The sequence below is a fragment of the Chanodichthys erythropterus genome, chromosome 4 (genome assembly GCF_024489055.1).
Source record: "Chanodichthys erythropterus isolate Z2021 chromosome 4, ASM2448905v1, whole genome shotgun sequence".
NCBI lineage: Eukaryota > Metazoa > Chordata > Actinopteri > Cypriniformes > Xenocyprididae > Chanodichthys > Chanodichthys erythropterus.
Genome location: NC_090224.1, coordinates 23,890,622 through 23,915,123, shown reverse-complemented (window position 1 = coordinate 23,915,123; position 24,502 = coordinate 23,890,622). Strand labels below are relative to the sequence as shown.

Here is a 24,502-nt window from a genome sequence, read left to right as displayed (position 1 = left end):
GTACAATTCATTGTGAATGTGAGTTTGAGTGTGGAAGAAAACAAAGGCAAATAGACCTTAGTCAGGTTAGACGCCATATTGAATTTTTACGAAGAAAGGGAGGCAGTGAGAGATAAACTTTTAGTCTTTAATTAAGGCCTTTCCACACCAAAGACGATAACTGTAACAATAAAAATATAATTCTAAAAATTGTTCTAAATATAAAAGGATAGCAGAGTTCACACCACAACTATAAGGATAATGGCGCAGGGAAACAATATCGTTGGAATCACTTTCAAAACGATTTTTTTCCCAGCTGATGAATGCTAAAATCATTGACAGCCAATCAGAACCCATCCTGCTTTAAAGAACTCAAACATTCAAAGCAGCAGATGACAAAACTGCAGAATAAACAGTACAATATCGTCCGTTGTTGTGGACGCTAACACAGTTATCGATCTTGGTGTGAACGGGTCTTTACAATGTGATGCACTGAATAAAGGTCATGCCATTTTCTCATCTCACAACTGTTTTTCAAACTGAGAGGTTTTTTTTCTTCCGGAAAGACATTTCTTCAGTGAACAATAATGTTAAACAACAATACAATCCATTGAACGCACTGTACTTCTATCCCTCACAGCCTTGTTTTCATAGAGTGCTGCAGAGATGACTCATTTTTGTAGGCTAAATCTCGGAAACAAGTTAACATTTTAGCACTTCTAGTAACATCATACTGAAGTCAATGGGTTTTTGCTGAAATAACATCTGTGGTGAACATAAGCACAATATATTTCCATGTTTAATTCTACGACATAATTTACTTGAGTAATACCCTTTTTTAAAGCTTTTACTTCTGCTAAAAAGTGGCTAAATGGGACTACAGAGGTTGTCGGGGGCACTGAATATCATTGCGCCAAACAGATAAGCAAATCTACTCACTACTCCGCTTTCACAGCCTCGTTGTGTTTTGTAATTGCAAACTATTCTAACTCAAACTTTCAGGTAAAATATTTTTTAAAGAGAGACTGAAAGAGTTGTCGGAAGCTTTGTGTTGGTGATGCTGAAGCCATGCCACTGTGGGGCAGTACAATTATAGCCTACATTTAGATTTTACTTCTAACGATTGAATTTACACTTCAAAAAAGCTGTGTTCATTTGTGAAGATTATCTTGATGAACCAAACGTTTAAGAATTGTGAACTGTTGGTCACAGAGCTTATTTTCTGCAATAATCCAAAAGACAATGGAAAAATCCTATTACTTCTGGGTTGGCCTACAAACATGCCATCACTGTAGCACTCTATTCCTGTCAGAAATTAAATATTGTGCCAACCTGACTAAGGTCTATGCTCATTATTAGCCAAGTTCTCTTTTTAAATATATATTTTATTTTTAATTTGTTTTAATTAGTATGATTATTTCATAACTCCTGCAAAGATAATATTCACTGTTGAAATGGCTGCATCACAAGAACTGTCTATTCAAATCAAAATCCTGACACTTTGGGACTTGTTGGTTTTGAAAGACCAGCATTTGTTTCCATTTACCATTGAGCTCAGTGAAGAGCTAGGAGTTTATGTTTTGCCTTTTCTCAAGAACCTCAAAGTGTACTTCAAAAAATACAGGCCTTTACCCTGTTTTTATTGCACGCTTCTATGTCTCCGGTCCTCAAGCAGCACCTGCTGACAGGCCGCCCTTCCCCGTCTATCACTACATTACATATATTCGACTGACAGAGGATCCGAGCAGCTTAGAAGCAGCGGTTTTTCAACCCCAAGTATAACAGTGGTTGGTTTTGTAAGGCGAAAGAGAATCACATGCAATACATCCTCCAGCCCTCTAGATGGAGCTGCGGCGTTTGGAGAGTCTATGGTAATGTGCTGGGCTGAGCAGGCCCGTGTACACTGAACTGGTGGCGGAGTGCTCCTGCAAGGCACTGCACACGCAGCCGTTAGAGTGGAGGGCGTCGGAGGTCTCGCTGTGCTCCATGTATGTGTCCGAAGTGGACAGATCGTGAGATATAATCATGGGAATTGAGTAGCGCATCTTCTCCTGGCTTTTGTACCAGAGACAAGAGCACATGGACTGGAAATGCAGCACTTCTGCGTAGACGTTACACAACCCTTTCCCGGACCCTCCTCCATGGGCCGCGCCAGACGAGGACGGCGGGTCGGACATGGTTCCGGCGCCGCCAGTCTGTCTGCTGCGGGACAGCAACGTACGCTGTTCGGCATCACGACGTTCGTCCTCGGCATTCATAGTCATGAAACGCAGAACCACCAGGTTCAGGAAGGCGCCGATGACCGTGAGGCCTGTGAGGATGTACATGAAGCTAAACGCTACGTACTGGGGGTTGTTTTGTAACGCATTATCCTTCTGCAGGGCCACGTAGTCCCCAAAACCAATGGTGGTGAGCGTTATGAAACAGTAATAGTACGCGTGAAAGAAGCTCCAGTCCTCATAGCGGGAGAAGGCCGCTGCTCCTACACACAGCGTGCTCATGCAGGATATTAAGCCAATGCACACCATGTTGGCCATGGAGACCTCGGTGTGCCGAAGGCCAAGACACTTTTTGAGACGGTGCAGCAGGTACTTGACGAAGGTGTTGATGCGTTCACCCAGACTTTGGAACATCACCAGTGTGAGGGGGATCCCCAGGAGAGCGTAGAACATGCAGAACACCTTCCCACCATCCGTGCTGGGAGCCGCATGACCATATCCTAGAAAATAGAATGAACATAGCTCATTTTTAACACAATTTGTTTTTAAATAATGTGAGCAAAATTTGTCTTTAAAGAGGATCTATTATTTTTTACATTTTCAACTTTTTATAGTGTGTAATGTTGTTTGAGCAAAGTCACTCCGAAGGGAGTTTCACATCACAATATTTCTCACTGAAATAATTCCCACCCAAGGTAAACAAAAAAGGGAAGAGGACTGGTTGAATTACGTTTGTAGTGTACTGAAACTTGAGGTTATGGTAATTTCCAAAACATGCTTGAAGCCATTGGCCAATCACAACACACTGATCCAGCCACCCAATCAGAGTCAATGTGCTTTTTGGAAGGAGGGGCTTCATAGAGAACTAAACAGGGGTGTGTTTCCCAAAAGCATCGTTAGCCAACTAACATTGCATGTTCCATCGTTACTTACATAGTTCAACAATTTGGACTTTCCCAAAACCGTTGTTCAAATGAACATTCGCAAATCGCAAACTTGTGTGGTTGAAACGACAGCTCTCGAGATGTAGTTAGAAGCATAGTTTCTTGTTTTTATGACATGTGGACTTAATAAATCGTTATCTTGTGCAAAATAAGCAAGCTGACATTAAGTATTTATTTAGAATATATACAAGTGTCATTTATGTATTTTAGTTTGTCAAGAGATTTAAAGCACAGTTTTTGGAGAGTGTGCATGTGTGTACGTGCTCTAGTACGTAAGAACAAGCATTTGATTTAATCTGGAAATAAAGCAAAATAACTTGAGAATTAGTCCTCTAATGCCATGTCTGTAATTTATAGCAGAAATTCTAGCATTAATTCGATCTCAAACGGATTCATTTAAAGAAGTTATTACTCCACCATCTGCGTGACGTCATTCACCAACGTGGTTGAATGGCGAGGTTTGCGATAATACAGTTTCGGGAAACAGTCGTGACTAGGTAGTTGATTTGTTCAACGATGTATCGTACTATGGAAGTTCAGCAGCGAGTTACATCATTGTTCGGGAAACGCACCCCAGAGCGTTACTGACAGACTGGGAAGAGAGGTGCTGCAACTAATGAAAAATATGAGAAAAATAATGTGTTTTTTTATTATCATTATTTATCGTATGGGTTGTTATTGGATATTTAATTGCATTTGCATTCTGCCTGTTTTTACATTTTCCATCATTTGCACTCACTTTGCAGTCAAGTCACATTTTAGTTATATAGTGCTTGCAATACAAAGCAGATTTACAGTGATACACAGGAAAATAACAGTGTTATTGTTGCAAAATTAATCAATTATGAAAAAGTACAGAAGATATCATTACTTAGACCAATTATTTAGCTCAATTTATTGTCGACTGAATTCGGTTCAATAATGGCGTTGCAAAGTTCGTCAATTATGAAACAAATTAAATTCAGCTACTGTATAAAGCAGCTCAACAGAAGACGATATTGTAATTATTCAGCTCAATTTAGTTCAGTGTTGATTCAATTTCGTTCCAAAAAGTGTCAATGTTGCAAAGAACATCAATTATGAAACATATTCAATTAAACTTAAAGCAACTCTACAGGAGACAATAGTGTCATTTCATGGCTCAAGTCAGTTCAGTGTTGAAGTGTTTTCATACTGTACATCTATTTATCCTCTCACAGTAGACAAAATGCATTCACTTACACAGTTGAGGAAAGAAATCAAAACAGTCAAAAAAACATCTGGGTTTAATTTGCAAATAAATAGCTCTTTAGGAATGTTTTTCACCATAATTTACCTATAAACATGCCCACAGAAAGTAGGCTTTATCAGGAGATATTTTTGTACAGTTTTATTTATCATGGCAGCAAATGATGATCAAATAATGTGTTATAACTACGTATATATCCAGGTACACGCATCTGGATATATCTGGATCGCAGTGGTGGAGTGGTGCTCACAGTCCCAGTAAAGAATGTCAGACAGTAGTAGTCCGCTGCATCCTAAGCACACTTAGCACTCAAGATATGCAAGATATGGGAATGTACATATTCACCACTAGATATTGGATATTTATTTTTTATTTTGTAGCTTCGGTAAAACTTTGATACTCAAGCTTCATCCCATTTATATAACAATGTACTGTACGTAATAAGGCTGCTAGTACAAATATTTATACTTCCACTGAAGATGCACACAATGTGACAAGGATGTTGATCTAAGAACTAGATCAACCACAACCAAGTCCTAGAGTAAATCATGTTAAGCTTGAAATGTTCTTTTAAGGAATTACCACAGTGACAAGCTCATTCACAGTATAACAACTGTAGAAAAATTTACTAAATCATTAGAACAGGCAAATTAAAGGAGTATTATAGATAGAGAGGTCTTCCATGTACATTATTTTGCAGTGTAATCTAAAATAAATACAACTTGGATTTTATTAATAGACCATTGTTGCATAAAAAAATATTCTACATGTTCATTATTTTCAGTGTGATGGATACAACTGTATCCAAAAATTGAGGGGTAAAAATGAAATAACTAAAACACCATTATGAATATTAATTAATAATGATTAATATAAGCTTAACTAAACTCATTTGCTGATGGAACCATCAAATACTAGCAGCAAAAACAATACTAAAAGTGTGATTAAATCCTTAAGGTATATTTGTAATATTTAACAGAATAATTAGTAAGGAGGTTTTAATACAGTTCATTATTTGTATTTTCATGTGTGTTTAGATTTAATTTGAGGAATATAGGGTCTGTGTGTTTGTGCTTAAAAACTGAAATCTGTCAGGTCTTGAATGGCTATCCTTATTTTGCAATGCAGACGCAAGCTATGATCCTTGCGTGAGACAATTAATTTGGTTAATAACTAGTTTAGTTTCCTTGGTTACTCATTACTCCCTTGTTTTGACACAATTGGTTTTTAAAGGATGTATGTGAATTGCTCCATAGGAATCCAATGTTCAAATTCAGATTCTTGTTTGTGCAAAATATTCATGTTGAATATGATGAAAGGGCACTGTAGTTCCCTTTCGAAGTGGAACTCAACACTGTGTCATGGAGTTGATGCTATGGTAATTTGAACCGGTGTCTGAACGTGTGCAACATGCCAATCTTGATTGGCTACCATGGTCAGATAACGTCACGTGCACATGTGGTATATATGGGCACCTATATATGGGCATCTTCTTTGTCTTCAGAAGCCGTTTGTTTGCACGCCATATGTGTGAACCCATGTGTATTTGTTTGTGGCTAGGAGTAGAAAAAGAAAATATCCAGCAAGTCATTCAGAAAGTGTGTGCTGCTGTGTCAAAGATACATAACACCCGGCGATCTTCATGAGTTGTGTGTTATGTGTCTTGGAGCAGAGCACACTCGTTCAGCCCTCAAGGGGGCTGGTTGTTCTTACTATGACTGCTTCACAGTGAGCAATCTCCACTCTCGCCTGGCTCTTTTCAATGGATATGGGAGCCAGGCATCTACGCCCCGTGGATCAGGTCCCGCAGCTGCAGAGGCAGCCCAGCAATTGCGATCGTAGGGGTTGTAGATGAAGTTAGCAGATGAGCTAGAGAGGGATTTAACCCTTTTCTCAGGCATCACCTGCTAGCTTCTCAGTTCTCATGCCAGATACAGAAGCCTTCTTGGCAGCTTCTTCCGATCTGGCAAAGAGCATACGATTGGCCCGGTTTAGTTCTGAGGAACTAGACGTGTTAGTTGAAGCAGATGTTGAGTGAGCCTGCCTCCTCCCTCACCCCCACATATGAGGATCCGGTCAACGTAATGCCCCATGCCACAGCAATGTTAAAGCTAGATTGGTCTGTGGAGAAAGAGAAAATTGCCCCAAACCATTTGGTTGATTCTTTGCCAGTCATAGGCATCCCACACTGGTGAGCCTTCTCTTTATCCCTGATCTCCATGATGATTTTATGAGGTTGTGGGATAAACCATTCTCGGCGGGTGTTCACACCCCACTAGTAACCAGTTACGCTAACATTAGGGGGCTGGCTGAACACGGATATGCGAGGATGCCTCATGAAGGTGCAGCGTCCTCATAGAAGGCTCCAGCCTTGCCATCAAAACTGTGCCAAATGACATCAAGGCTCGTGGGCAAGGCATATGTTGTGGCGGGCCAGAGCAGAAGAGCCCTGAACACCATGTCGGTGCTACAGGCTTATCAAGCCAACCTTTTGATTTGGGTGAGGGAGTTCCCCAGGACGATGCAGAGCATCAGATCTTGCCCTCCAGACCACTAAGCATTCTGGTCTGCTCCATCGCTGCTTTGGTAGACATGGAGGGACATCTTTGGCTTAACCTCTTGGGGCTAAAGGACAAAGAGCAAGCTTTTCTTCTTGATGCCCCAGTGTTGCCTTCCGGACTTTTTGGTACTGCTGTCGAGATAGTGGTCCAGTAGTTCAAGGAGTCGAGGGTTTAATTCAGTGGCGTTCAAATGGTACATCTCGGTACAGGAGAGTGTGAAATATCTTCCAGGGATGAGAAGTGCTCTCCCTGCAGGAGATTAATATTGGGATTTTTCATGGGGTGTGTGTTCACCAGGGGGGAACTGCATTAGTCTGGGATTAAAGGAGAATTTGCCTGATTAACTCACACTTCACATGAGTGAAACGAGGGTTGAGGTGGAGTTACTCCCTCCTGTACGAATATTCACCTCTCCAGACATGGATGACGAAATTCCAAAAGTCCGGTGTAAAGCCTCATGTAAAATCCATCATAAAAATGAATTCAGGATGGGCGACACGGTAACACGTGACCTTTTTATTTTTTGCCTGTTCCAGTACTTGCATATGGAGTCGATATTAGGCGTTAGGCAGTTTCAGCATCTTTCATATTTCATATGGGCAGAAAGAAGAAAGACGGGCAATTACACTGCTTGCATCCTGCACCTCTTTCTGTCTGTTATTGTGCCGACAATGTGGAGGTGGTAGCAATATGCTTCCTCTATAACAGTTATGTTGTGATAAATGTGGATGATGGCAAATAACGCAAATTGTGTCCCACAACCTCATTGGTCATCCTTCCCTCCCTGGCACTAGGATGTGCTCCATCTGCGATCACGTCAATACCTCCCACCTCCTCTTCTGTGTCCTTCGGTGGCATGGGGCTGAGAAGCATTAATCTGCTTCTTGTCAAATCACACTCATATTGGAGTAATGGGCTGGCCCTTCACTTTGTCGCCCCTCTAGTCTATACCTGGAGGTGAGAAGTGCAGACATAGTGGGGGACCATGATAGTATGTTTTCCTTGGTTTGCAAGGTCCATTCTGCCCGCTAAGAAGCTCCTTCAGTTCACACTGGAGGTTATAGTCAGACGTTTTGATGTTGACTATTTTCTAGGACACCCAATTTCGGGTAGTGCGTTTCCCTAGGGGTTCAGTGGCGTGATTCTTCGGTGTGAAAAAACATTGCTATATTCTTAGGTAAAGTATACAGTTCTCCTGTCCAGCTGAAAAAAGTACACTTCTATAATGTACTTAAAGTGCTCTTTTTTTTTGTGCACTAATTTTGGACTTAATATACTAAAAATTATTCTTTAGTACTTCTTAAGATAATCTTAAGAACATCTAAATGTATTCAACTGTGCTATTTTGAGACACCATGAAATATGAACTAAAATGTTATTAATTATTATTATTAATTATTAATTATTAAATTAAATACTATCTCTGTATTTAAAAAATATATTTAGATATCACTTATAGTATATTTGATCTTTAAGTACATTATAGAAGTGTACTTTTTTCACCTGCGTGGTCCTGTGGACAGAATGCTAAACGCTGTTCTCAATTGGAGCAGGTATCTCCTTTGAATGGATGGCCGCGGCAACACGAGTTTGAGTCTTGACAGAGATTCAGCTGTGGGCGTAAGCTCAGGCTATCTTGTTCTTGGTCATGTGTGCACTGCATGGCAATTACTTGGCTACAGTTAACCTCCTGGACAGTTGACAAGCACAGTAAGTAGGCAATTGTTCAGTATAGAGTAGTGGTATTTCATTCCCATAGCATCAACTCCATGAAAAAAAGTTCAAAAGGCAAACATTTCAGGTTATGCCTGTAACCATGGTTCCCTGAAAAGGGGAATGAGACACTGCATCGCATTGCCATACTTCAGGCTTGCCTGAAGACACAACATCCTCTCTAGGTGCCCTTATATACCCTTGCTGGCGCAGCTGTGACATCACCTGACTGATTGGCATGTAACACACATGCTACAGAAACCTGCTCACAACGAGCATTACCATAGCGTCAACTCCATGATACAGTGTCTTGTTCACCATCTCAGGGAACCATGGTTACAGGCGTAACCTGAGACGGTACATTATCTATAATTTCCCTGCACCTGTTGAGGTTCTTTAATTGAGATTCATATTGCTTATGCTCATAATGACTATCTGTAATTGTATTTGCATTGCACTATGATGGAGTCCAGTTGCTCTTATTATAGAAGCAGCATGAATTATTTCTTTGAAAGGGCTCAGTCGAGCCATCTGCACATACAGGCTGCTGTTTAGAGCTCATTTCATGTCTCTGCTTCTCTCCATTCATTCAGCTTACATCTCCTAAAATAACTCTTTTTTTTCTGAATTATTATTTCACCTTATCATCAAATGTGCTGCAGTCAGTGCAAATCCATTCAGTAGTTGAACACATATTATAAAGGGGTTGGGGATTAAATACTTAGAGAAGGTGTGAGAGTGTGAGTGTGTGGTGTTGGGGGATGGGATGGTTTGAAATAAAGGATTAAAGATGTTTGCCACTGGTTAAATCACAATGTAAAACACTTTAAGGAACAAACATTAGTAAGGGATGATAATAATAAGTATTGAGGGACAAAATTTAACACATATGTCCCTGTATGTGTATGTGTGTGTGTGTGTGTGTGTGTTTTGGGGGTGGGGGGGGGGGGTTGTTAAAGGCAGATCAAAGGCTGATCTGGGATGCATCTCACCTTTATTAGAATTACATCATTGTCAGCTCACCAGCCCTACATCTAGGATTAATGAAATTATTAATAACCAGTTTATCATATGGCACGCATAAAACTGGTTTATAGGACTCTCCACATGTTGCAGGACATATGCAGAATTACAGACCCATATGTTTACATATGTTTACACACACATATATATATATAAATGCTAATTTTTAATGTTGTGTCTTGTAGTTGTTGGTATGTGTGCACATGTGCTGAGCAGTATTGTTTAGTAGGCTATATGTAACTCTAGCAGTGACTCTAGTCAGATGTCCCACTGCTGTCACTTTTAATATTTAATATCTTCTTGAAAAATGAGAACCAGTGCTGTAGAGTTGTGTGATTATATAATGCTATTCATTTTTTTATTTTACATGAAAATCATTTGGTTACTTGATTATAAATGACTGATTTAAAAAAAAAAAAAAAAAAAAAAATTAAATATGGTATTAATGCATTTAAATTTTTAAAAATATTTTTTTGAATATATTTACATAAATCCATGTCTCTTATGCTCACCAATGTTGTATTTATTTGATCAAAAATTAAGTAAAAACAGTAATATTGTGAAATGTTGTTAAAATTTAAAGTAACTGTTTTCTATTTTAATATATTTTAAAAATGTAATTTATTCCTGTGATGCAAAGCTGAATTTGTAAGTCTTTAGTGTCATGTTTGATCAATTTAATGCATCCTTGCTGAGCTGAGTAAGTATAAATTCTTTGAACGATAGTGTATACTGTATTGTGCTTCATATTTGTATAATTATGAAATATATAATTTATCTATAGATAATATATATGTTTTCCAACTTGTCTTATTCATGTCCTTTTCCAAATGTCTCATGCTTTGTTTTATTCTGATTTTAACATGAAGTTGAGCGGGTGCCACGTTCATGTTTAGTTCTTAGTTTCATTATCATGTCATGTTTAGTTTCATTGTCATGCTCTGTTTCGATTTCCCTGTCACAATTTGCCTTAGTTGTAGTTCATAGTTAGTTGTCATGGTTTCTGATTATTTACGCACCTGTTTCTTGTTCTGTTGATTATAATTCCTTGTGTATTTAAGACCTCAGTTTTCCTCTGTTCATTATATTGCATTAATGTTTATGTATAGTTTATTCTTGGTGTTCATTAAAGGGTATCTTCATTCATTCTGCGTCACGCATCTCATCTTTGTTGGATTTGTTACACAGCCACCTATGACAGTAAGGTTGTTCGATATATATCATCTACAATAATAGTTGTTTGAACCTGCAATTTTTGTATCAACAAAAATTGTTGTTTTAGTGTGTCCCTCACTTTGCAAAAAACAAACAAAAACACATCTAGACTGTCAACGATAAGGCTCTCAAATAAAATTTTGAATTTTAAATATTTGTCATTTGAATGCAAAAACAGTGCATTCAAATTTTAGGTGTGTGTCAGAGATGTGATGATAATGTTGTATTTCATTGTTGCATTTCAATGTTTTTCTTAGCCTATCCAGTTTAACCAACTTGATGCGGCGCTGCTGCACTGTTCAAAACATTGTGGAAATAGAGAACCTCAATGTGGAGAAGATCTTGGTTACATCAAAACCACAACCAAGCCGTTCATACAGAACGCATTTTCTGCACTGCTTTTCTATGTAAACAAGCACTAGATGGACATCTTTGACCGCTGCACTCGCATCACATGTTTAGAAAGCCATGTAAAGTTCGACTTTTAACCCTTTCGCACGTAAGTTTAAAATATACAGGCTGAGCCCTCAGCATGAGTGTTTAAGGTGACCGTTATTTAGAATGTGTCACTTTGTTTCCATGTTGACGCGTCATTGCTAGTCACGTAACACACTGCAGCACTGTATGACTGATGGTCTGCTTTTATTTCATTTTTCCTTTTTTATTCAAAATATTCACAAATTTATTAACTATAGCATGAAATATCTGATATTCCGATATTCAAATACGTGCAAGTGGATGTGTTTTGCTGTTTAAACACCTTTATAACAATTGCGTTAGTTAAGCTATATGCACGATGGGCGCCGCCATGTTAGTTTGTGCCGCACAGAGAATCGGATCTGTTGGATTTTCATGAAAGTAAGTGAGTCGGTGAACTAACTCTAAATGTACTGTATTGCTAGTACGCATCTGTATTTAAATGTCTGAAACCTAAAATAAACATTATGTGGTTGAAAACACTGCATATTTGTGATATGAAAAATGCTGAGTGTGTCCGGCGCTGGCATGGCACCAGCCAAAGCGTGCAAGCGCATTTGAATTTGGCAGTTGATCATGTGATGCGCTGAACGTTCTAATCACACTGGTGTGATCGTACGCTCCAGGGACCAGCCAAGACTGATCACATCGGTGTGATCGTACGCGTCAAAGGGTTAAAAAGCATGTCTCGAGACTTTGTGGGGATTTTCCCATTCTACTGCATCTTATGTTTTTTAAATGCAAAAAAGTACTCTGTGTGTGATCTGCGCTTATTAATGCAATTTACAAAATTATATTTGATTTATAAACATTATTTTAAATGTTATTAATTTTTTTTTGTACAGACAAGTCATGTTACATGTGTACATCCTACTGTGTGATGTTGCCTTTTATGTATAGGTTAGACTAGTCCACTATAAAATGCTGTAAAAATGCCCCTGTATTAGTATTTGTCTATGATATAGTTTTTACCCCCAAATATCAGTACGATTGCAAATGTGATACTGATTTTATAACATAGCTTAACAGTTTAATAAACAAGATCTAAATATAAAGTGACTTTCATTTTAGAAACAATATTGCATATTGTTTTTGCTTTATTTTGCCAATCAAAATAGCCACAGCACAACTGTTTTCACTGAATTCACTTGTTTTCATTCACTCTTTCAAGTGGACTATATTAGTGGATTAATATAAGGATTAGAGAATGAGAGTATAGGGGATATTTTGGACACATCCACGGCGATGTTTCGTTACTGAATGAATCTGTCCTATTGAACAAATCAGTTGATTTAATGATTCAATGACTCACTCATTAAGAAAGTAAAATGCTTCATTCCTGAAATAATCAACCATTTGAACTAAACAGTTGAATGAATGACTAAATGGCTCACTCATTAATAGTGATTTGCCACCTACAGGAGTTTTAGTTTCATATTTAAATTATCTTATCGGTTTTAAAATCATTTCATATATCAATATTAAATGTTTTATTTCTAAAATGTTATTATTTATTATTATTTAAATGTTGTTATTATTGTCATTATTTATGCATTTTTAACTGCAGGTTAAATGCATTTACATCACCTCTGAGCTACGTTAAACAGTCTGTGTAAACACATCTAAATACAACTTCAGATGCAACTTCTATGGCACCTCTGCATTGCAAAGATAGATGTTTGTTGATACTGATTTTATTTGATTGGAAACATCCATATAGTGTCTTATTTTGACTTTATTGATTAAATGTAAGAATCTGACATAAAAGATGATGCATTAGCTACACTGCTGCAAACTAACCACCACACAGAATATGAACAATATAATATAATATAATATAATATAATATAATATAATATAATATAATATAATATAATATAATATAATATAATATAATATAATATAATATAATATGACAACACATGTTGTAGTAGGGTAATATATTTAAGGTTAGAGCAATATAAGATCACAGCTTTGTTTGTATTCAGAATTGCTGGGGGTCTTTAATTACGGTGACTGTCCATGCAAGGCGATGCTGTCACTACTGGGCAACTGGCCATGTGTCACTTTGTGAAAATGTATCCACATATACAGTATACGTAAGCATCTTGCACTGTACAAAGTCATGCCAACAACCTCACAAGGACAAGTGTTTCTACTCTTAAAGTGCTTAAACATCTCTTTTTCAGATATTTTTATCTTAAATATCTCATCCAAAGCAGTAATATGTTCCATTTAAATCATAATTTATATCAATTAACATTAGCATTTATATATATATATATATATTTTTTTTTTTTTTTAAATTAAAGTCGGCATGAAACAGAAGTTAGGATAGTCTTTACTTCCCTATTGTGATGTATATCCTAATGAAAGGACTTCTCAAACAAGAAAAAAAAATGTCTTTTAAAAATGTATGTGCACAGATAAATTATTTTTAATAAATACTTCAATATTCCATAAAAAATAAGAATTGTCCATTTTGATTTCATAACGACTTTAATACTTAGTTTTAATATTGTTTTATTACTGATATTATGTGTAGGCCCATATTATTCAAATATTGTGCATCTAGTGAGTTCTGTGGTATTATAAAATCAATCCTGGGACAACGGCATAATACAAAAATATTTGGATACAATATTGATGGATTAGATTGTAAGCAAAAGTCAATTAGTTATAAAAATTTTATCTCCGTTTAGAGGTACACTATATATTGTACATGATATCAGGAAATAATGATTTTTTCTGTTTGTATTAAGGCAGGAAATTCAGTGCATTGCATGTTGTAATCTCGATATAACTTTCTTTATGTGTTTTAGCACCATAGGTGTCATAAAAAAAATCTGTCCAGGTGGCTGGTGATCTGTAAATATGCTTTGGGTAAAGTTGCATATAAAAAATGCAGCAAATAAAAGGCCTTCTTGGTACCTTCATTGTCTCTTTGAAACATCAGTTGGGACATTAAGAGTTGTCAAGCTGATCAACAGATTCTCTATGTGAAAAGTCATCCGAAATGTATAAAGTGCAAAAAGCCACAGATTCCGACTGATGTATGACCTGCTGCTCTGCTGGCCAGGAGGGTATTTATTTTTTCTGTTCACATTCTTTCCATCCAAAACACTCCTTCCCTGCAGAGGAGGACAGAAGAGGGGCTCGTGTCCTGCTGTACTGTCGCCGGACCCTGGAACTGTATTGATCCCACATCTTTCACATCAACATTCTGGAATTAAAAGTCCCTCAGAATCTGTGCTGAACAACTGATATTTTCTCTCAGCAAATTACGTCAAGAATTCTGCTATTGATATTAGTGATGTGTCAACCAATATTTTGAAAATCTTTTAGTTGCATATTGTTATAATCAGTGGGTTGGTTGAACAGTTGAATACACAATCTTCAAGTCCTGTATTATTAGGCTGATTTCAGGTTCACCCAATTCCTATTGGATACTTGATTCATTACTTAATTAGAAGTACTACACAATCACTTTATGATGTTTTTTAGGGCCCGAGCACCGAAGGTGTGAGGACCCTATTGTAATTGCTTAGTCAAATATTCTTCTTCATTGAAATGAATCACAATTGAGGGCCTAAACATGTTCGAAAACTCATGAAAGTTTTCGCACACATCAGACGTGGTGAAAATGTACGTCTGATATGGGTTTCAGAATTAGGTGTGGCAAAATGGCTCGATAGCGCCACCTATAAAATTTCAACTAATCACCCTTCGCACTACGTTTAAAATACAAGTATTAAATTTGGTAGACACATGAACAGCCCAATACCAACAAAAAAGTCCCTGGGAGCAAAATCTGAAAACCCAACAGGAAGTGAGATATTTTGAATTTTCTCTGCAAAATTTTTGCAGTTTTTGCCATTTCCAGACATTGTACTTTAACTTTAACTCCTCCTAGAACTTTAATCAGATCAACGCCATATTTTGCCGGTCTAATCTAAAGCCATTTGCAATGTTAAATTGTGAAGATCTTGAATTGTCGCTGAAGGGCGTGTCCGTGACGGCCTGACAAAATTCAATGTTTCTCCATGAAACAGGAAGTTGTTCCAAACTTCACATGTTTTATTAGAGTCCTGGCCTGAAGACATCTACATGCCAATATTCAGTTACAGTCATAGAGAGCAGTTAACTGTAGTATAAACTAAAGTACTACAGCATATGCTGTAGCAATAATTAACAAAGTGTTGTAAATACTATAATATACAGTATACTACAATATACTGGTTCAAAAACACTATTTACTATCAGTTACTATAGTATTTTTACATCCCATGTCCAACCAAATGATGCCGATTGGATAAGTTCAGACAAATGACTATTTGTCTGTGTAAAATATATAGCCATTGTGACAAAATTACATACCGTGTCATTATAATTCGTAGGCTAGTTTATGCAAAATAATAATAATAAAATAAATAAATAACTAAAAACGGAAGAGGCTAATAAAACTTGCATAAATCATATATTTCGCCCTCTCGAGCTACAAGCTACAGGTCCTGTAAAATAGTTCATACTTTTCAAAATAAATGAATGTATTATAGTAAAATGTTTCAATATATCTAGACAGGCACTCGGGAAAAACGCATAATTTCCCTGTTACGGAAGTCAAGCATGCAGCAATATTTTATTTATTTTTCATTATCTCGACATAAATGTTTCTCGGGATCTAAAACATTAAAAAAGTAGTTGTAATAATAAGAAAACAAGACAAAAAATAAAATAATAATGAATGGCCTTTCGTACTTTAAAAAAAAAACGCATATCCCGGCTTCCGTACTTTTTTGGTTGGATCGTTATAAACACCTCTCTCAGTTAGAAAACACCCCAAAATTGGGAGACGCCCCTCTTTTGTTCCGCAGAGATATACTTTTATAAGCGATCGGACCAACGATGTTCGCACAGCGGACGAAAAAGCGGCCAAAAAAGTCCCATTGACTTACACTGAAAAATTCAAATTCACGAACATTCCGTCTTTTGCTTATTTCCGTCATTTACAGGAGAGGGAGCGGGGTGAAGATATTACTGCGCCAAGTCAAAGTGCTCCCGAGCACTTGCTGTGGTATTCCGCCATACAATATAGTCATCCATTTTACACGCTTAGAAAAGCGCAACGTTTTGTTTTGTGTCACCGTCCTAGGTCGAGTTACACTACTTGAGTAACTGTATTTAAATAGGGAAAACGTGGAGGTGTTTGGTAGCTTCTCTGCTTGGCCCCTATCGGTCTTTGTCAGACACGTGATTTTGTTGTGTGTGACGTCACCGCGGTGCCATATTTGTGGTATCCCTGCTGACTGTGAGAATGAAAGAGATTACACGAGTTGAGATAACAAGCAAATAACTCGCAAAAATGAAGAAGCACAAGAAAAAAGTTAAAATGTCATATCGCGATAAACTCATCAAAGATGCCAGGAACCGTTATTTGGAGAAATTTTCATCCATTCATAACATAGATCTGTACGAACTGACTGCAGTAAGTCGGAGTGTTGCTCACCCCGCATTGCTACCTAAATCATCATACTTAAATATTGTAAACTATCTTGTTTATGGTATAAACGCATATACTAGTGAACAATTTAAAAACTATAAATATCTCGAAACCCACAACATTTCACTAATGGTTGGGTACAGGATTTATTTATATTCTGAAGGAAAGACTGCGATAACACAGTAGTAAACAATAATGATGATGATGTCGTGTTAACTGTATATCATAAGTGCCTGATTAAGGATGGTTTAGTGTTGTCATCAGGAAGAATTTTGAACTAATACTACCCCTTTTTTCATGCAATTTTTTCTTTATTGCATTAAGTACATAAACCAATGTATAACACGTTAAACATTGTTCCAATAAACAAGGCATCATCAGAGATGTATGTAGAATTTAAGTGTATTTTACTATAGTACATTCTGATATAGTATACCTTTTAGAGCCAAAATAATGTGTAAATTATTGTCCTCCATCTACCTCTGTGCTGTCTGGGTCAATGACATTATGGGTCTTTTTTTTTTTTTCAAAAGGCCTTAATAATAATAAAAACAAAGATATGTCATGCAAGTTAAATATCTGGTTTACAGATTGTGTATATTAGTAATTATCCTGTTAATACTATAAGTGCATATACCTGTGAACTCATAAAATAAATCTACAAATCAGCATGAAAAATTTAATTATACATGCTTTATTGTTCATGCAAGACTGGATAAAGCATCAGCACATTTTTACACTACAATTCTACAAAAGATTCAAACATGCGCTGTCAGATTGGATGGTTTCTCTGTGAAAATCTCAAAACAGTCAATAATCTCTGCTACTCTGTATTTAAACAAAGGAGACATATTTCTGTGCAAATCATCTGTCTGCCCATACAGCTGAAAGCTTCAAGTTTGCATATAGATATGACACATATGAAACAACAGTTTCATTGTATGTTCTGTATACTGTCTCAGGGGAAACAAGTGTTGTGCAGGCAGATCAAATCTGAGGTACATTAAGGTTCACAGAAGCATTTGAAATTTGTATTTGTTGCGTCTGGAATCAGAGGCACCAAAAAAAAAAAAAAAAATTTGTAATAACGCCATAAAGGTTCCCAGGTTTGGCAGACACGTATAGTACATTAACATCATCATCTCCAAAACAAACATCAGACATCCTATACATATCAAGTCGGTTTACTTCTGAACATGCAGATCACCATCTCCTCCAGCCTCCTGCATCTTCTCAGTGTGAAGATGATCACTTTCTCCAGCCTGATGGACCATAGTGTCAGCTGACTGACTTGGGTAAAGTTGGTTTTATATTCGCACATTCGGACATCCGTATTCAATAGCCTTGTTAATCACACTACATTGGACATTCACAAGTAAATATGCCATTAAACAATACTTGCCTATTTTGATCGACTGTGAAAATTGTTGTAAGTTGACAATCGTCGGTTGTCAATATCATGTCTCAAACGTTAATTTATTGCATATTTATTGGAAAGTCTGAATTTATCAGAAGTCTGAATGTGCGAATATAAAACCAACTTTACCCAAGTAGCTGACTGCATAGTTTTTCCTTACTTAGTGTCTGTGTGTGCATCTCAATCAGCTCTGAGCTCTCCTGATCAGTGCCCTAACTACTGAACTAGGGAGCTGATTGAGACACAGCCTGTGTTTAATGCTGATGTGGCCTTAATGTAGGGAGGGATGTTTGGGTCAGTCTCCATAATCTTTAAGCAGGCTGATCTGCAATGAAATCAGAAGGTTTTTAGCTACATAACATAAGACCACAGCTGTAAAAAGTAGTCAGAAAATTAGAATCAGCATATCGATACAGAGCAAAAATGTCGTACCTTAAGTATATAAAATAAAAATGCCTTAGCAAAATTAAGAATAAAAAAAAAAAATGTAGACATATTCAAGAGATTTAGTTTAAATTGAATATTGTTTCATAGCACATACAATCCAAAACAATGCGTTGCTATAACGTTTGCTACTTTAGAAAAAAGAAATCTCTAACTCACCTTTGTGAAAATGTAGAGAGCAAGCATACGTGAATGGAGATATCTTGACGAAAGTGATGTTTTGCGTCTCACCGCGGCAACCCATGCGATCCGGTGCCTCTGTTACTGCCTCAACATACTCTCCGTGCAGCCTTTTTTCAAGTAGGAAACCGACTAAATCTAATCTCGTAGTAAAGTTTTTGACATTTTCTATTGTGGGTCATATTATTGCAGCTTTTCACACAACAAAAGTGTGCCATTTTTACAATGAAAAGAAGCCAAAGAAGAAACAACTCTGCACTGATACAGAGATTGTTTGGATACCTCACAAATGGCGGCGACACCCATAATGCACTTCGGTTTTCACGAGTGTGACGTCACCTGACAAAGACCGATAGAATGAACTGGGCTAAGCTAAGTGCTAACAAAGTTTCGCCGCAAGACAGAGCACGCACTGAGACGAGAGAGGTATGTATCAACTCGTCTTAGTTAAGAGAATAACATAGTTTAATATGAAAAAACGGTGGAGTATCCCTTTAACTGCAGTTTCCAGCTGAAATGAAAACAGTGGCAGTAAAACACCAACAATTTTTATACCTTTTCTCACAAATAATAATAACCGGGGCAGATTATCAATTAAGAAACGTAACCACTTTTTTGTGTGGTTCCATTCACGTACTATTTTATGGCCTCAATACACTTTTACCTAAGTGCATGATTTGCAAACTAATACATTTTGATGTTTGCTTCAAATTATCATCTTTGTATGTATGGCTTTTCTGACAATAAACTTGTTCAGTAGCTCCCCTGATACTGACACTGCACTTGTGATGAGGAACGCTTGAGTGCGAAACCTATAAAACAAGAGTCACGATAAAAGAGCTCAAAAATGGTAGAAGCAAGTTAAAATGGCATGGTTGCTCCAAGAAATGTGTTTTTATCTCACATTTGCTTTTGTTAACATTATCGGTTAGTTTTAGAGAAGGGTTTAGTGTAGGTGTAGGAGGTACATTATTTGCCATTGCGATAGAGCATTAAAGGGTTAGTTCACACAAAAATGAAAATACTGTCATTTATTACTCACCCTTATGCCGTTCCACACCAGTAAGACCTTCATTAATCTTCGGAACACAAATTAAGATATTTTAGTTCAAATCCGATGGCTCCATGAGGCCTTCATAGGGAGTAATGCCACTTCCTCTGTCAAGATCCATAAAGGTACTAAAAACACATCTAAATCAGTTCATGTGAGTACAGTGGTTTAATATTAATATTAAAAAGTGACGAGAATATTTTTGGTGCGGAAAAAAAAAAAAAAAAAACGACTTATTTAGTAATGGCCAATTTCAAAACAATGCTTCAGGAAGCTTCGGAGCACAGTGAATCTGTGTATCGAATCTGCAGTTCGGAGCACCAAAGTCACGTGATTTCAGCCGTTTGGCGGGTTTGAACCGCGATCCGATTCATGATTCGATACACTGATTCATAATGCTCCGATGCTTCCTGAATCAGTGTTTTGAAATCGGTCATCACTAAATAAGTCGTTATTTAGTTTTTTTTCCGCACCAAAAATATTCTCGTCGGTTTATAATATTAATAGTGAACAACTGTACTCACGTTTATTTAGATGTGTTTTTAGTACCTTTATGGATCTTGACAGAGGAAGTGACATTACTCCCTATGAAGGCCTCAAGGAGCCTTTATGTTCCAAAGATTAATGAAGGTCTTACGGGTGTGGAACGGCATGAGGGTGAGTAAAAAATTACAGAATTTTCATTTTTGGGTGAACTAACCCTTTAACCTTTTAGTGTTTTACTTTACTGAACTGCTGCAAATACGTACAATAATTCACTTTCATCTATTTCTAAAGAAAATGAATGTGCTTTTAACGCCACTCACTGGACATTGAAAGTGTCGCAAAATATGCAGGAAGCAATTTCATTTCATGTTGCAGAAATGTTGCCACTGGCACTTTTTTTTTTTTTTTTTCTGATGAGTCTGGGTTATTTAATTGATGTTTTTACAATATGTTTTTCAAGTTAGCTTATATTTTGCAAGTTAACTGCTTGGTGTAATAGTTTAGCATAATGCTAGAATAACAGCATGCCCATTTAGCTTGGGACATTATGGAACAAAATGTTCGGAACAAAATTAAGTGTGCGTAGCAAGAGATGTCTGAGTTCGTGTACTTTGCTTGAGTATTTTTCAGGTTTAACAGCTTAATTTACTAGTATACTTTCAGAAAACCTAATGACAGCAAAGCCACTACAAATATCAAAACTATAAATAATTCAAAATTCTAAAAAAGTCAACCTCACTAAATGACTAATTGGTTATAGGACAACTATTTAATCAGCTGGACCATCCTTAACTGATTTACATCACAAATTGCTATCGTTATCAACAGATGTTCAATGTCAATAATAAAACAATAATTTCCTCATTTTATATTTATTTTAAGTTAGTTCCTAAATGTGGTAAATTCATCAGCTGAAGCTTTTTGAGTTTTTTGGAATATTCAAAGTTCAGGCCGCATTTTGAAAAGCTTTAAAAACGTTTAAATGATCTATAGATTTATTTGTGAATGAGTCACTTGCTATAAAAGCTTCCTATCTTTAAATCAATCGATCTGGTCACCATGCAAACAAAAATATTCTGTTGGCATGAATAATGTAACCAAATATTCAAGATATCATTTGACCACTCATATTCGGGGGGACATGTCTTTCTCAATAACTATGGTTACGGTTCTGTTTGATAAAGGGCTGAAACTTGCAGCACGAACTTCTTCCACTAGACTAATGGATCAGGTTAGCTCAATGTACTAAGCTGATACCACAGACCGCAGATAGTAAACAGTTCCTTGTTTACAGAGTGTCCTGCATTGACAATAAGGTGCTGTCAGGCTGATTGCTCAACTGATGATTAGATTACTCATGGCAAGTGTACACGGTAACCTGATCTATAGCAGATACATGAAACAGATCTGACCATGGATGTGTCTGATAAGAGGAAATGCAGCATACATGACAATGGAAACATTAATTGAGTTTTTGTGGATCCTAAAATGGGATTGAGAATTAATATGATTTAGAGGTCTTACATAATGATCTGAGCTGTATCTATAAGAACCATTGTGCAAAAGAAGTATACTTTAGCATACTTTTAAAAAAAGTACTTATTACGGAAATAAAATACTTTATACTTAAGTGAATGTAATGTGTTCAGGATACTTCATTGCATGTTAATTCCAATTAAATAAATATGTGTTATTGTTTACATTAATATTTAGCTGAGAGTTCTTTTGTGACCCACTTAAGTAGGACTTAAGTATGCCTTTATGTAATTTCATAATTATTTCTATTGTCTTTGAAATATGGTTAAAGTGCAATTCAAATATATTAACTTTATATGTGATATTGAATAACAGATTACAGGGCAAATTTTAATCAAGTAGGCTACTTAATATGATTTAAGTATTCTAGTCAGCACATCAAAACAAGTACTAAAGCACAACAAAAATAATCAGCTATTTAATTTAATAAAAATAATTAGCTATTTAAAATAGCACTTTAAATAAACCTTCTAATTTGACATTATTACAAAGTGCACTTTTAAAACTGTACTTAAGTGTGTTAAGAAACATTCATAAAAGTTTATTCTCTTTAAGTACACTTGTGTCCTTTTATTCAATTAATATTTTTATCAGCAAGCACATTTTTTTCTTTTTTTAATATATACGATTTGAAGTGCACTACAGACATCCAGTACAATTAGGCACAAGGTCAACTTTGATTTAAAAAGACAAAGAGGACAATATTTAATGAAAATGTTCATTTGGGTAGTGGAACGGGAATTTTTAAGTTTAAAAAGTATATGTACAGTATGTATTACATATACATATATAATACAATGTATAGGGGATGTCCCCATTTATGTATGTATGTATCTATGTACACAAGTCTGTTGTGGTGCCATACATTTAGTTCTCTTTAATACATGTAGTACAAATATTTAATGAGTCCATAAATAAGCAACTGTAATATACAAGAATTAGAAATAAATGTTTAATGTAATTTTAGATGAAGTGCAGCAGGTCACACTATAGGACAGTGCTGTCACTGCTCGACATGTCAACGTCAGCTACCCATTTCCTATTGCTGAGACGCTGAGACACTGACAGATGAAGGTTGGTCACTGAACATGGTCTGTTGATCTTTGGATGAATTAAAAGACCTCCCAGTTATTTTGGCTACTAAGTATTTGATTCTTCAAGAGCTGTCCAGTGTCACACACACACAGTACACTGCCAAGTCACTGTCAAGCTAAACCACAGATGTCTCAACGCCTCCGGGAAATCTATGACTTTTTCTGAAGGCTGTGTAAGTTTAAGTACACATAAACTATCCAAGTCTCTGCTGGAAAATCCAGTTTAAGCTGGTTGCAGTGTTTTGGAACATAGTAGTCGGGTCCTAGCAGCTGGTCATTAGATGGTGCAAGACAGTCATTAGCTGCTTGACCAGCAACCTAAAAATCAGTGTTGCCCCTTAAGCTAGTATGGCCAGCTGGTAGATGATTTGTTGCTGGTCCACAATGATATACCAGCTTTAGAAAGCTAATGACCAGCTTAGACCAGCTCAGACCAACTAACGACCATTTTAGACCAGCTAATTTCGTGACTGGACCATAACTGCCAGTAACCACACACCGCTAATGACCAATTAATTAAGAGCGAGTTTGAGCAGCTAATGACCATCTTAGCTAGAAGTTCGCATGTCAGCTAGCATCTTAAACTGGATTTACCACCACGGTGTATTTTAAATTCTCTCATTATGATTTACAAGGCTGTTACTGTGATTTATTATATTTACTATGATTTATAATACTGTAATTTACATGTTGGATTATAGCAAAATAACAAAACACGTGATGTGTTTTTATTATTATTATTAGCTATTATTATACACGAAATGTATAAAAATAGCCTATTTTTTACAAGTCAAATTCACATATCTTTGCTCACGGATCCTGCAGATGAAACATATCAGTGTAGCTACAACATGGGCGACCTAAAATTCATTTATGATTTATTATGCCCATAACGCATATTTGGTCAGTCTTGTATGGGGAACCTGAGCAAAATGACAGCTATGAAAAGTTTTATGAACAAAATAAGTTGATGGAGACGAGATTTGACGGTCTGACATACCTATAGTGGTGATAACCGTGATGGCGAAATAAAAGGAGCCAGCGAATCTCCACTGGACTCCAGCCTTATGCGGCTTCAGCTGCAGCACGACCCGCTCCAGCTCGTCAAAATTGACTTTGCTCAAGTTGTACTTGTCCATGAGCTCTCGCTTTCGATCGTCCAAGATCTTCTTTTGGGTGATCTCCATCTTGGACTCTAAAGCGTCAAAAACAGCCGCTCCGACGAGCAAATAAGTGAAAGTGCAGATGATTAACACGAGGGTCCTGATGTTTTGTCTCTTCATGGTCAGAGCGAATGAAATGAGCCACAAACTTTGAGGACTGACGATGATGAGGAAGCACCGGGCTGTTTCATTGCGACGGGGCTCACTGAGCTGTTCCTTCAGCACCACGGGTGCACATGTGCCTGTTGAGTCAACAGATCTCAGCCTTGTTT

At 36.8% G+C, this 24,502-nt stretch overlaps 1 protein-coding gene across 1 annotated transcript; it reads right to left on the bottom strand.

Moving 5' to 3' along the window:
* Positions 1–1,817: 1,817 nt before the first annotated feature.
* Positions 1,818–24,350, bottom strand: kcnk3a (potassium channel, subfamily K, member 3a). Its single transcript, XM_067384611.1, has 2 exons — positions 24,068–24,350; positions 1,818–2,698 (listed from the first exon to the last, which is right to left on the bottom strand). The coding sequence occupies exons 1-2, from the start codon at positions 24,348–24,350 to the stop codon at positions 1,818–1,820; spliced, it is 1,164 nt and encodes a 387-aa protein (XP_067240712.1).
* Between the last annotated feature and the right edge of the window lie 152 nt (positions 24,351–24,502).